The sequence below is a fragment of the Zootermopsis nevadensis genome, unplaced genomic scaffold (assembly GCF_977971745.1).
Source record: "Zootermopsis nevadensis isolate Lab colony 2312 unplaced genomic scaffold, Znev_1.0 Znev_ptg000025l, whole genome shotgun sequence".
In the NCBI taxonomy this organism is placed as follows: Eukaryota; Metazoa; Arthropoda; class Insecta; order Blattodea; family Termopsidae; genus Zootermopsis; species Zootermopsis nevadensis.
Genome location: NW_028259157.1, coordinates 9,851,578 through 9,864,735, shown reverse-complemented (window position 1 = coordinate 9,864,735; position 13,158 = coordinate 9,851,578). Strand labels below are relative to the sequence as shown.

At 35.6% G+C, this 13,158-nt stretch overlaps 1 protein-coding gene across 3 annotated transcripts; it reads right to left on the bottom strand.

Annotated features, from left to right (window-relative positions):
• Nucleotides 1-1,523: 1,523 nt before the first annotated feature.
• On the bottom strand, nucleotides 1,524-11,240 carry LOC147872643 (uncharacterized). Of its 3 annotated transcripts, none has more exons than XM_087355695.1 (2): nucleotides 11,141-11,240; nucleotides 1,524-3,249 (listed from the first exon to the last, which is right to left on the bottom strand). In XM_087355695.1, the coding sequence occupies exons 1-2, from the start codon at nucleotides 11,226-11,228 to the stop codon at nucleotides 1,721-1,723; spliced, it is 1,617 nt and encodes a 538-aa protein (XP_087211821.1). In that variant the 5' UTR covers nucleotides 11,229-11,240; the 3' UTR covers nucleotides 1,524-1,720. The 3 variants fall into 3 exon arrangements, 2 of the variants coding, with proteins under 2 accessions (XP_087211821.1, XP_087211820.1); XM_087355694.1 differs by lacking the exon at nucleotides 11,141-11,240 and adding an exon at nucleotides 4,961-5,068; XR_015537042.1 differs by lacking the exon at nucleotides 1,524-3,249 and adding an exon at nucleotides 7,791-9,529.
• Between the last annotated feature and the right edge of the window lie 1,918 nt (nucleotides 11,241-13,158).

The window sequence follows — 13,158 nt, the reverse complement described above, 5'->3', positions numbered from 1 at the left end:
TTTAATAAAGGAAGTTGTGGAAAAAACGTTTCTTGTTATCTTCATAGTCACGCCAAACATTCCCAACATTTGTACACTTCGCCTGTCGTTTGTTATGACTCTGCAGTGATTTTGTGGGGAATGCCGTCAGAAAATATACAATGTTCAACATGTTTCATTTTCAGTAGCAGATTAGCATATCGAGGAACTTAATAATTCCGCCGAAATAAAATAAATGCTGTTTCAGGTCATTTCTTCCCAGAAAATTATGTCCCACAATTCTAAAAGCAATCTGACAGAAAATACATTTGTTTCAGAGATTTTCATTATTTCTTCAGCTAATAAATTCTACTATTTTCAGAACTGGGATAAGTGAACAGAGGACTCCAATCACTTAAAACTCACATATTGAAACTGCAGAAGTGCTGGGATAGTGTTGCTAAGCAGACCATCTCAGAATAATGTAGCTATAACGCTCTTTGCATGCGGAAGGTACCGGGTTCAAATATCAGTCGCTATAACGAACGTCGTGATTGAAGCTTGTGATAGTTTTACCCAGACGAGAGAGTTACACGAAATACGTTCACATTCACCTAGATAAAAATTTGTTAAACGATGTCGCGTAACAACAGGAACTGCAAACGCTATTACTAAGGCATAACCGAAAAAGTTGATTTTCGACCTGTCGATAAGACACATGAGATTTCATGTTCTCATGGCGTGGAGTATGAACATGGCTGTCTTCAGGTATGTTACGGCGTGTAGTATCTCCATGACGTAGTAACTCTGAAACGTCTGAAAATTTCTACAAGACTACGGACACAACAACCCAGATGAGTGTCATCTTCATGTCTAAACAGTATTTTTTATGGTTTATGGGAGGCCAGTGTTATTTTCCGTTTAAATTTAAAGGACTATTTAGATAAAAAATATTGCGTCTTAACCACAGACATGCCAAGTATTTCGAACAAAAGTTAATACACTTTCTTCAGGCACGTTTTCGGTACTCATATATTGTTATACCATGAAGAGTGATGAAGTGAAAGGCTGAGGATTTATACGTAACACTCAACATGTCTCATTTTGAGGCACAGGCTCAGTATTCGGATGAAATAAATATTCGAAATGCCTCTTCCAGTGTCTTCCATAGTGGCCTAAATTAGCACGTTACCGCCTGAATAAAATAGGTAATATTTTATCGAATTTCATTTTTTATTCGTTATTTTAAGACTTCCATTAGATGAAGAGCACGGACATGGGTTTCTTTCCTTTTTTTCTGTAAACTCTGACTATGGTTCCTATTATGTCACTCAGTTTACATTTGGATGTACAATTAGAAACACTCATACGCTATACAAATGCATTTTGTTTATGAGAATGTCACTGTAATCTTAAACCAAGATTATAGTTCTTATTAAAATTCGTAAATCATGTTGAACGGTTATTGAAAAGTTAACTGTACGTTATGCAATCTCTATATTTGTTGCAGTGTTCACAACAGTTAACCACTGGACCCAAAAACATTAAATTAATCAGGAGGTTAATTAAAATCTATCGTAACATTTATTTGCACATAATTACATCAAGTACAAAATGGTCACTTAATTCTTAAATACAACAATTTTTAAGTTACTCTCATGTTATGTTACTGGTTATAAAACAATAAAATATGTAGCAAATGTAAAACAGGATAAATTTCAATGTAAAAATAACTTTTCCGTGTCAATGTCTTACATTTAATTCATTCTTCCACATATGCAAACATTGCGAGGTTATTAACTTTAATACAATCAAGCAACGTCTGCTTATCGTCTTCACTGAAATCGCACCAAGTATTCATATTCCCCAAAAAAGTCAAATAGTCACACTTCTGTATCAACAGCATGGCCGTGTCTAATTTAAGATGCCCACAAAAAGCGAGAACAATTTTAGTGAGTTTTCTAAAGCCACCGGCATTTAAAATTGCAGAAATAATTGCATGATCCACTTCTGCAACATGGTGAGCATGGAATACTTCCAAATTAATGTAATGTTCCAGGTACCTGTGGAAATCTCTGAAATCTTCGTTTTTTGAAAGAATAATTTCATTCACGCTTATAAAATGTGGCAATTCCGGAGATAAACTGAAATTTTCCGGCGTTATAACTCGACAATATCTAAGGTCGAGAATTTTCAACACAGAACAAAAAGTAATTATTTGAATAATATCAACATTCGCGACTTGAATCATAACTAATTTTGTAAGTCTAATGCCCATGTTTTCAATTACGGTGCTGAAGTTATTAATGTTATAATTGCAGAACGTTAATTCCAAAACCACTACGCCAGTCAAATTTACCAGCTCCAAACAATTTTGACTTTGTAAACTGACTGCCAAGGTTTTGACATGTGGACACATTCTTACCAATAAGGATGCATCTGTAAGTATACCACTGAACGTATTTATTAAAGGAAGAGATGCCCTAGTAATATATCTTAAGACATTATCCACTCGAGCTTTCCAAATTAAATTCTGAATTCGTGGCAATCTTGAAAGGAGCAGAGCATAACTTTTCTCGGAAATACCAGTTCCTCCCACATTGAGTATCTCCAAACTCTCCATATTCAGTAAATCCTCTACACAATTATTAGTAACATTTATAGAACAGGCGACGTCAAGTATCCTGAGCAATCTGCAATTTCTCGCCAACACCGCTATTATACGTGTTGTGCAAGTAAACTGCCATATAATTTCTTGCAGCATTGTCAATTTGGGGAGGTCGTCATAAATTATCTGTGATACTCGAATACTTGTGTCATCTGGAAGAATCAAACGAGTGATATGTGTAATTGTATGAAGCGATTGCGACATTAATCCATGTAAGAATTCGGACCGAAACTTCTTGATGTTACACTCTTCTAAGCAAGGCAGAAACACATTTCTGAGCATATACATACAAACTTCTTCGTACTGAAGTCTGCATGGCATGGTACCTTCTCGGGAGTGACCTGGGATATCCTTGTCTTCAATAATGTGGGCAACAGCTCTAAGGGAATATTCACTTAGCATCCTGCCGTCTGACTCCTGCAGTTTAGTAAGCACTTCTCGCAGTTCAATGCACTGACTCAGTACAGTCAAAATGACTCGTAGTCTATCTCTGGTTTCAAGACTTTCAGCTGAGCGAAGTTTGTCAGCCCATATTAAAATCCGACCTACTATCAGTTTGCAGATCTTCAGTTGAGTAAGTCTTATCAGACATTCAGGACTCTTCTTATTGTTCATTGCGATTTCTGAAAGAATTAAACTCCTCATAAAACTGTTCACAAGTTGTCATGCACATGTGAGCCATTAAAATGTAACATATTTATAATACAAAGTAACGAATTGTGTGCACTACATCTACATTGAAGGCGTTGGCCTTCAAAGTAGACGGAACAGCCGAGTTACTACAATGTTCATTCGCATAATAATATTAAATAGATGTAGTATACTATTTTATGCACAAATATCACTCAAAACAAATATCCATTTATTGCCGAAGCAACGTTTTAAACCTTTAGGAATTTAAAACCAGTCACGTGCAGTCTACTTTATCTCATATTGAATTCTCATGTAACTTTGCCAGTGTTTTAGTCACTATTCGCTACGTGTAAAATTTGTCGAAGTTCTCAAAATCGCGAGACACTTGAGATGTATATGACATGCTTATAAGAAACACCCTTTTTATAGAAAAAATATTAAATGTGTCAAAATTTAAATCATATACCTAGCTTGTTCTTCAGAGCACCCACTTCAATGCCCAATTAATTTGTACTTGCATTAAATTACGTGTTTTAAGATGCCATACAAATAACCATGATGTGTGATGAGGTCTCTTTATTTTATTATATATTGATCAAGATATTTTTATATGAATGAATAGTTCTACTCAGTTCATTATTAACATCTATTTAACGATATGGAAGACAAATTAATACAACATGTCAAGACAAAAGAATATACCGTTCGTTAAAATATCTACCTTTTTATTGACCAACAAAAACAATTCAGTGATTTAAAAACTCTCGGCATAGCACAATTCAATTCATGTAAATATATTTCCTAATAATTTATTATAAAACGTTTGAATTTATTACAAGACTTGTTTTACATTAACAGAACTCTTATAGTTCAAACTTTCTTTCCTTTTATGAAGAATAGCCATATTACTTCCAAGACCTTTTCCCTATTAACTCGTTATTAAACAGGGGTTATACAGTGCGCCTGCATTCAACACACATGAAAGATATAATGTTAATTTCTCTTCCTGTTACCTCTTAAACCGTGCACTGAGAATGAAGGTCGTTTCTGTCGTACAGAGGGACTGATTGCAGTGTTCAGTGCTTTGTGCATTTCTTAACAGATTATAGCGAGAAAACATTTAATCGCACTAAAGACCTATTTTACTTTAAGCCAACATTTTCTTAGAATGGGCAGATTATTTTCCACAAACTTTGGTCGAAAACAGATTGTATATTTAACACACTTCTCTCAAAGACTAACTTAATTCCAATACGCATGGTAAATATAATGTTTATTTTTATTCATGTTATAGCTATAAACATAACATCTTGTCGACCCAATGTTTGAGCACTGTTCAATACCATTTCTATACAGTGGCAACACAAGTAATGGAGAATCTGCACAGTTTGTACGTTAACTAATAATTACGAGGGCAAATGTCTTCCAAAGCAACGTCTATTTAAAGCCCAAGATGGTGTATTACAGCTATTCTTCTATCTCATTTATTTATCCTGATGATTAAGAAATCGTGTTCATTTCGGAATAATTTATAAAACTTCATGATTTTTTTTAGTTATTTAGAGTTATATGATTCTGAATGGTATCGAAATATTATTTACAATTAAACTAGATCTCATTTAAAATGAAAGACTTTGTGCTCTCGTGATTAATTTTAACAGACTTACAAATTCTTTACACTGTATGAACGAGACGACTTACCAGGGCAGAGAGCTGCAACTTCCAATCCGGCAAGTAATCGACTGACACTGTGAATGGCTGGTGACGGGGTGACTACAGTCATTTGCATTGCCACTGTACGAGAAATATATTTACCTCGAAAGAAAGTTTGTGTCACTAAATTAACAAAAAAAATAAAAAAAAATTCTCACAGATCTTATTACAGCAAATGTTATCCTATATCTCAAATTACTATATTACACACATTTACGTATCGTGAACTAGTATGATATCTGTAATCTTGTTTCGCAGTGATAGCAGATTGATATTAAAGATACAATCATTTAGCCACATAAACGTGAAATAATCTACTCACTTACATTCTGTTTTCTTCCTAGTGCAACGTGTCCTTGTACGTCAACCCGGAAGTTACTTAGACTTACTGATAACCTCGGACAGGAACACTAAATCTCAAAATTAGAAGCGGGAAATCTAACCACTGCACCAATAGTAACGATACGTTAGTTCGAAGCCAGTGCACAATAGGTTTGACTTACGACAGCTTCTGCTGAATTGTTATAGTAAGACAACTAGTTCAAAATAATATATCTTAAAGTTAAATGGTTCCTGTTAGGACTGATACGAGGTGCGATCAGAAAGTTTCCAGACTGCGCCTATAAAAACCCGTACACTTATCTCAAGTATTAAATTCATCCATCACCCTCGACGTAGTTCCCCTGGGAGTGAACACAACGATCCCAGCGCCGCTGCCAAGCCTGGAAGCATCCCTGGAAATCTTTCTTTGTCAGCCTGTCAAGCACCATCTGCGATTCTGCCTGAATCTCTTCTATCGTCTCAAATCTCCTTCCCTTTAGCTGAATATTCATCTTTGGGAAGAGGAAGAAGTGACACGGAGCTAAATCCGGCGAATAAGGAGGGTGCGGGATGACGGCCATGGTGTTTGGGGCCAAAAACTGCCGAACTTTGAGGGCGGTGTGCGCTGGCGCGTTGTCATGATGCGTCGCATGTGGAGTTCTTCCTTTAGAATCAGCTGACAGGTCCCATAGCCTATCCCAACAATGTCGCACAAGTCGTTGATGGTACGACGTTGATCTTCGTGAACGGCCTGCCGAATCTCCGTAACATTTTCGGGCGTTGTGCTCGAAGATGGTCGTCCAGAACGCTCGTCATCATCGACAGAGGTTCTGCCATTTTTAAAACGTGAATGCCACACAAAAGTTTGTGCACGACCCATTGCGGACTCCCCAAATGCTTGCTTTAGCATTTCATAGGTTTCCGTAGCCGTTTTGGCGAGTCTTTGGCAAAATTTGATGCACACGCCATTCTGAAATCGCAGGAGGGTCGGTGTAATGCCCGTAACTAAGAAACAAATTCTAATTCGATAATGCCGGCTGGCACACTCATTCACTATGAATGTAGGCCGCACCCCCTAAAGGCAGAAGTTCGTACTACATCCGGTTCGCCCTCTATTGACACAGTCTTGAAACTTTCTGATCGCAACTCGTAAAGGCATATTAAACTGAAATTTTGTATCAGTAGAGGGTAATTGTGAAAATTAAGTTCCTTCTTTTATAAAGCTTCAAACTAGATAAATTTCCTTCGAAATAGGTCTTGAAAAATCGACACTACAAAGGCTACTGCAACCACATTTGCAAAAGTTACATCTCGGATTATCAGAAAACATTTTAGCAATTTGTGGGAAGACATTGTAACTTATTGTTATTTAATAAAGGAAGTCGTGGAAAAGACGTTTCTTGTTATCTTCATAGTCATGCCAAACATTCCCAACATTTGTACACTTCATACAATTTATACACTTCACCTGTCGTTGGTTATGACTCTGCCTTGATTTTGTGGGGAATGCCGTCAGAAAATATACAATGTTCAACATGTTTCATTTTCAGTAGCAGATTAGCATATCGAGGAACTTAATAATTCCGCCCAAATAAAATAAATGCTGTTTCAGTTCATTTCTTCCCAGAAAATTATGTCCCACAATTCTAAAAGCAATCTGACAGAAAATACATTTGTTTCAGAGATTTTCAGTATTTCTTCAGCTAATAAATTCTACTATTTTCAGAACTGGGATAAGTGAACAGAGGACTCCAATCACTTAAAACTCACATATTGAAACTGCAGAAGTGCTGGGATAGTGTTGCTAAGCAGACCATCTCAGAATAATGTAGCTATAACGCTCTTTGCATGCGGAAGGTACCGGGTTCAAATATCAGTCGCTATAACGAACGTCGTGATTGAAGCTTGTGATAGTTTTACCCAGACGAGAGAGTTACACGAAATACGTTCACATTCACCTAGATAAAAATTTGTTAAACGATGTCGCGTAACAACAGGAACTGCAAACGCTATTACTAAGGCATAACCAAAAAAGTTGATTTTCGACCTGTCGATAAGACACATGAGATTTCATGTTCTCATGGCGTGGAGTATGAACATGGCTGTCTTCAGGTATGTTACGGCGTGTAGTATCTCCATGACGTAGTAACTCTGAAACGTCTGAAAATTTCTACAAGACTACGAACACAACCACCCAGATGAGTGTCATCTTCATGTCTAAACAGTATTTTTATGGTTTATGGGAAGCCAGTGTTATATTCTGTATAAAATTAAAGGACTATTTAGATAAAAAAATACTGCGTATTAACCACAGACATGCCAAGTATTTCGAACAAAAGTTAATACACTTTCTTCAGGCACGTTTTCGGTACACATATATTGTATTACCATGAAGAGTGATGAAGTGAAAGGCTGAGGATTTATACGTAACACTCAACATGTCTCATTTTGAGGCACAGGCTCAGTATTCTGATCAAATAAATATTCGAAATGCCTCTTCCAGGTTAATTAAAATCTATCGTAAAATTTATTTTAAGATAATTGTATCACGTACAAAATGGTCACTTAATTCTTAAATACAACAATTTTTAATTTACCCTTATGTTATGTTACTGGTTATAAAACAATAAAATATTTAGCAAATGTAAAACAGAGTAAACTTCACTGTAAAAATAATTTTTCTGTTTCAAGATCTTACAACTAAATGCAAATCATCCACATTTGCAATCAATGCGAGGTTATTAACTTTAATACAATCAAGCAACGTCTGCTTATCGTCTTCACTGAAATCGCACCAAGATTTCGTGTTCCCCAAAAAAGTCAAATAGTCACATTTCTGTATCAACAGCATAGCCGTGTCTAATGTAAGATGCCCACAAAAAGCGAGAACAATTGTAGTAAGTTTTCTAAAGCCACCGGCATTTAAAATTGCAGAAATAATTGCATGATCCACTTCTGCAACATGGTGAGCATGGAACACATCCAAATTAACGTAATGTATCAGGTACCTGTGGAAATCTCTGAAATCTTCGTTTTTTGAAAGAATAATTTCATTCACGCTTATAAAATGTGGCAATTCCGGTGATAAACTGAAATTTTCCGGCGTTATAACTCGACAATTTCTGAGGTCGAGAATTTTCAACACAGAACAAAAAGTAATTATTTGAATAATATCAACATTTGCGACTTCAATCATAACTAATTTTGTAAGTCTAATGCCCATGTTTTCAATTACGGTGCTGAAGTTATTAATGTTATAATTGCAGAACGATAATTCCAAAACCACTACGTCAGTCAAATTTACCAGCTCCAAACAATTTTGACTTTGTAAATTGACTGCCAAGTTTTTGAGATGTGGACACATTCTTACCAATAAGGATGCATCTGTAAGTATACCACCGATCGTATTTATTAAAGGAAGAGGTGCCCTAGTAATATAGTTTAAGACATTATCCAGTCGACCTTTCCAAATTAAATTCTGAATTCGTGGCAATCTTGAAAGAAGCAGAGCATAACCTTTCTCGGAAATAGCAGTTTCTCTCACATGGAGTGTCTCCAAACTCTCCAGATTCAGTAAATACCTTACACAATCATTAGTAACAGATACAGAAGAGGCGACGTCAAGTACCCTGAGCAATTTGCAATGTGTCGCCAACACGATTACTATACCTGTTGTGCAACTATATTGCCATATAATTTCTTGCAGCATTGTCAATTTGGGGAGGTGGCTAAAAACAGACTGTGAGACTCGAAAACTTGTTTGATTTGGAAGAATCAAACGATTGATATGTGTATTTATTTCAAGCAATTGCGACATTAATCCCTGTACGAATTCGGACCCAATCTTCTTGATGTTACACTCTTCTAAGCAAGGCAGAAACACACTTCTGAGCATATACAGACAGACATCTTCGTACTGATATCTGCATGGCATGGTACCTTCTCGGGAGTGACCTGCGATATCCTTGTCTTTAATAAAGCGGGCAATAACTCTAACGAAATAGTTACTTAGCAACCTGCCGTCTGACTCCTGCAGTTTAGTAAGCACTTCTCGCAGTTGAAGGCACTGACTCCGTACAGCGTGAATGACTCGTAGTCTATCTCCGGTTTCAAGACTTTCAGCTGCGCGAAGTTTGTCAGTCCATATTAAAATCCGACCTACTATCAGTTTGCAGATCTTCCGTTGAGTAACTCTTATCAGACATTCAGGACTCTTCTTGTTGTTCATTGCGATTTCTGAAAGAATTTAACTCCTCATAAAACTGTTCACAAGTTGTCATGCACATGTGAGCCATTAAAATGTAACATATTTATAATACAAAGTAACGAATTGTCTGCACTAACCAACGCCCTCAATGTAGATGGAACAGCCGAGTTACTACAATGTTCATTCACATAATAATATTAAATAGATGTAGTATACTATTTTATGCGCAAATATCACTCAAAACAAATATCCATTTATTGCCGAAGCAACGTTTTAAACCTTTAGGAAATTAAAACCAGGCACGTGCAGTCTAATTTATCTCATATTGAATTCTCATGTAACTTTGCCAGTGTTTTAGTCACTATTCGCTACATGTAAAATTTGTCGAAGTTCTCAAAATCGCGAGACACTTGAGATGTATATGACATGCTTATAAGAAACACCTGTTTATAGAAAAAATATTAAATGTGTCATAATTTAAATCGTATACCTAGCTAGTTCTTCATATTTTTATTATATATTGATCAAGATATTTTTATATGAATGAATAGTTCTACTCAGTTCATTATTAACTTCTATTTAACGATATAGAAGACAAATTAATACAACATGTCAAGACAAAAGAATATACCGTTCGTTAAAATATCTACCTTTTTATTGACCAACAAAAACAATTCAGTGACTTAAAAACTCTCGGCATAGCATAATTCAATTCATGTAAATATATTTCCTAATAATTTATTATAAAAGTTTGAATTTATTACCAGACTTGTTTTACATTAACAGAACTCTTATAGTTCAAACTTTCTTTCCTTTTATGAAGAATAGCCATATTACTTCCAAGACCTTTTCCCTATTAACTCGTTATTAAACAGGGGTTATACAGTGCGCCTGCATTCAACACACATGAAAGATATAATGTTAATTTCTCTTCCTGTTACCTCTTAAACCGTGCACTGAGAATGAAGGTCGTTTCTGTCGTACAGAGGGACTGATTGCAGTGTTCAGTGCTTTGTGCATTTCTTAACAGATTATAGCGAGAAAACATTTAATCGCAACTAAAGACCTATTTTACTTTAAGCCAACATTTTTAAACATTTTCTTAGAATGGGCAGATTATTTTCCACAAACTTTGGTCGAAAACAGATTGTATATTTAACACACTTCTCTCAAAGACTAACTTAATTCCAATACGCATGGTAAATATAATGTTTATTTTTATTCATGTTATAGCTATAAACATAACATCTTGTCGACCCAATGTTTGAGCACTGTTCAATACCATCTCTATACAGTGGCAACACAGGTAATGGAGAATCTGCACAGTTTGTACGTTAACTAATAATTACGAGGGCAAATGTCTTCCAAAGCAACGTCTATTTAAAGCCCAAGATAGTGTAGTACACCTATTCTTCTATCTCATTTATTCATCCTGATGATTAAGAAATCGTGTTCATTTCGGAATAATTTATAAAACTTCATGATTTTTTTTAGTTATTTAGTGTTATATGAATCTGAATGGTATCGAAATATTATTTACAATTGAACTAGATCTCGTTTAAAATGAACGACTTTGTGCTCTCGTGATTAATTTTAACAGACTTACAAATTCTTTACACTGTATGAACGAGACGACTTACCAGGGCAGAGAGCTGCAACTTCCAATCCGACAAGTAATCGACTGACACTGGGAATGGCAGGTGACGGGGTTACTACAGCCATTTGCATTGCCACTGTACGAGAAATATATTTACCTCGAAAGAAAGTTTGTGTCACTAATTTACCAAGAAAATAAAAAAAAAATTCTCACAGATTTTGTTATAGCAAATGTTATCCTATATCTCAAATTAATATATTACACACATTTACGTATCGCGTACTAGTATGATATCTGTAATCTTGTTTCGCAGTGATAGTAGATTGATATTAAAGATACAATCATTTAGCCACATAAACGTGAAATAATCTGCTCACTTACATTCTGTTATCTTTCAAGTGCATCGTGTCCTTGTACGTCAACCCGGAAGTTCCTAAAACTTCCTGATAACCTCGGACAGGAACACTAAATCTCAAAATTAGAAGCGGGAAATCTAACCACTGCACCAATAGTAACGATACGTTAGTTCGAAGCCTGTGGACAATAGGTTTGACTTACGACAGCTTCTGCTGAATTGTTATAGTAAGACAACTAGTCGAAAATATTATATTTTAAAGTTAAATGGTTCATGTTAGGACTGATAAAGGCATATTAAACTTAATTTTTTTAGCTGTAGAGGGTAATTGTGAAAATTAAGTTCCTTCTTTTATACAGCTTCAAACTAGATAAATTTTCTTCAAAGTAAGTTTTGAAAAATCGACACTACAAAGGCTACTGCAACCACATTTACAAAAGTTACATCTCGGATTATCAGAAAACATTTTAGCAATTTGTGGGAAGACATTGCAACTTATTGTTATTTAATAAAGGAAGTTGTGGAAAAGACGTTTCTTGTTATCTTCATAGTCATGCCAAACATTCCCAAAATTTGTACACTTCACCTGTCGTTTGTTATGACTCTGCAGTGATTTTGTGGGGAATGCCGGCAGAAAATATACAATGTTCAACATGTTTCATTTTCAGTAGCAGATTAGCATATCGAGGAACTTAACAATTCCGCCTAAATAAAATAAATGCTGTTTCAGTTCATTTCTTCCCAGAAAATTATGTCCCACAATTCTAAAAGCAATCTGACAGAAAATACATTTGTTTCAGAGATTTTCAGTATTTCTTCAGCTAATAAATTCTACTATTTTCAGAACTGGGATAAGTGAACAGAGGACTCCAATCACTTAAAACTCACATATTGAAACTGCAGAACTGCTGGGATAGTGTTGCTAAGCAGACCATCTCAGAATAATGTAGCTATAAGGCTCTTTGCATGCGGAAGGTACCGGGTTCAAATATCAGTCGCTATAACGAACGTCGTGATTGAAGCTTGTGATAGTTTTACCCAGACGAGAGAGTTACACGAAATACGTTCACATTCACCTAGATAAAAATTTGTTAAACGATGTCGCGTAACAACAGGAACTGCAAACGCTATTACTAAGGCATAACCGAAAAAGTTGATTTTCGACCTGTCGATAAGACACATGAGATTTCATGTTCTCATGGCGTGGAGTATGAACATGGCTGTCTTCAGGTATGTTACGGCGTGTAGTATCTCCATGACGTAGTAACTCTGAAACGTCTGAAAATTTCTACAAGACTACGAACACAACCACCCAGATGAGTGTCATCTTCATGTCTAAACAGTATTTTTATGGTTTATGGGAAGGCAGTGTTATTTTCTGTTTAAAATTAAAGGGCTATTTAGATAAAAAAATATTGCGTCTTAACCACAGACATGCCAAGTATTTCGAACAAAAGTTAATACACTTTCTTCAGGCACGTTTTCGGTACTCATATATTGTTATACCATGAAGAGTGATGAAGTGAAAGGCTGAGGATTTATACGTAACACTCAACATGTCTCATTTTGAGGCACAGGCTCAGTATTCGGATGAAATAAATATTCGAAAAGCCTCTTCCAGTATCTTCCATAGTGACCTAAATTAGCGCGTTATCGCCTGAATAAAATAGGTAATATTTTATCGAATTTCATTTTTAATTTGATAT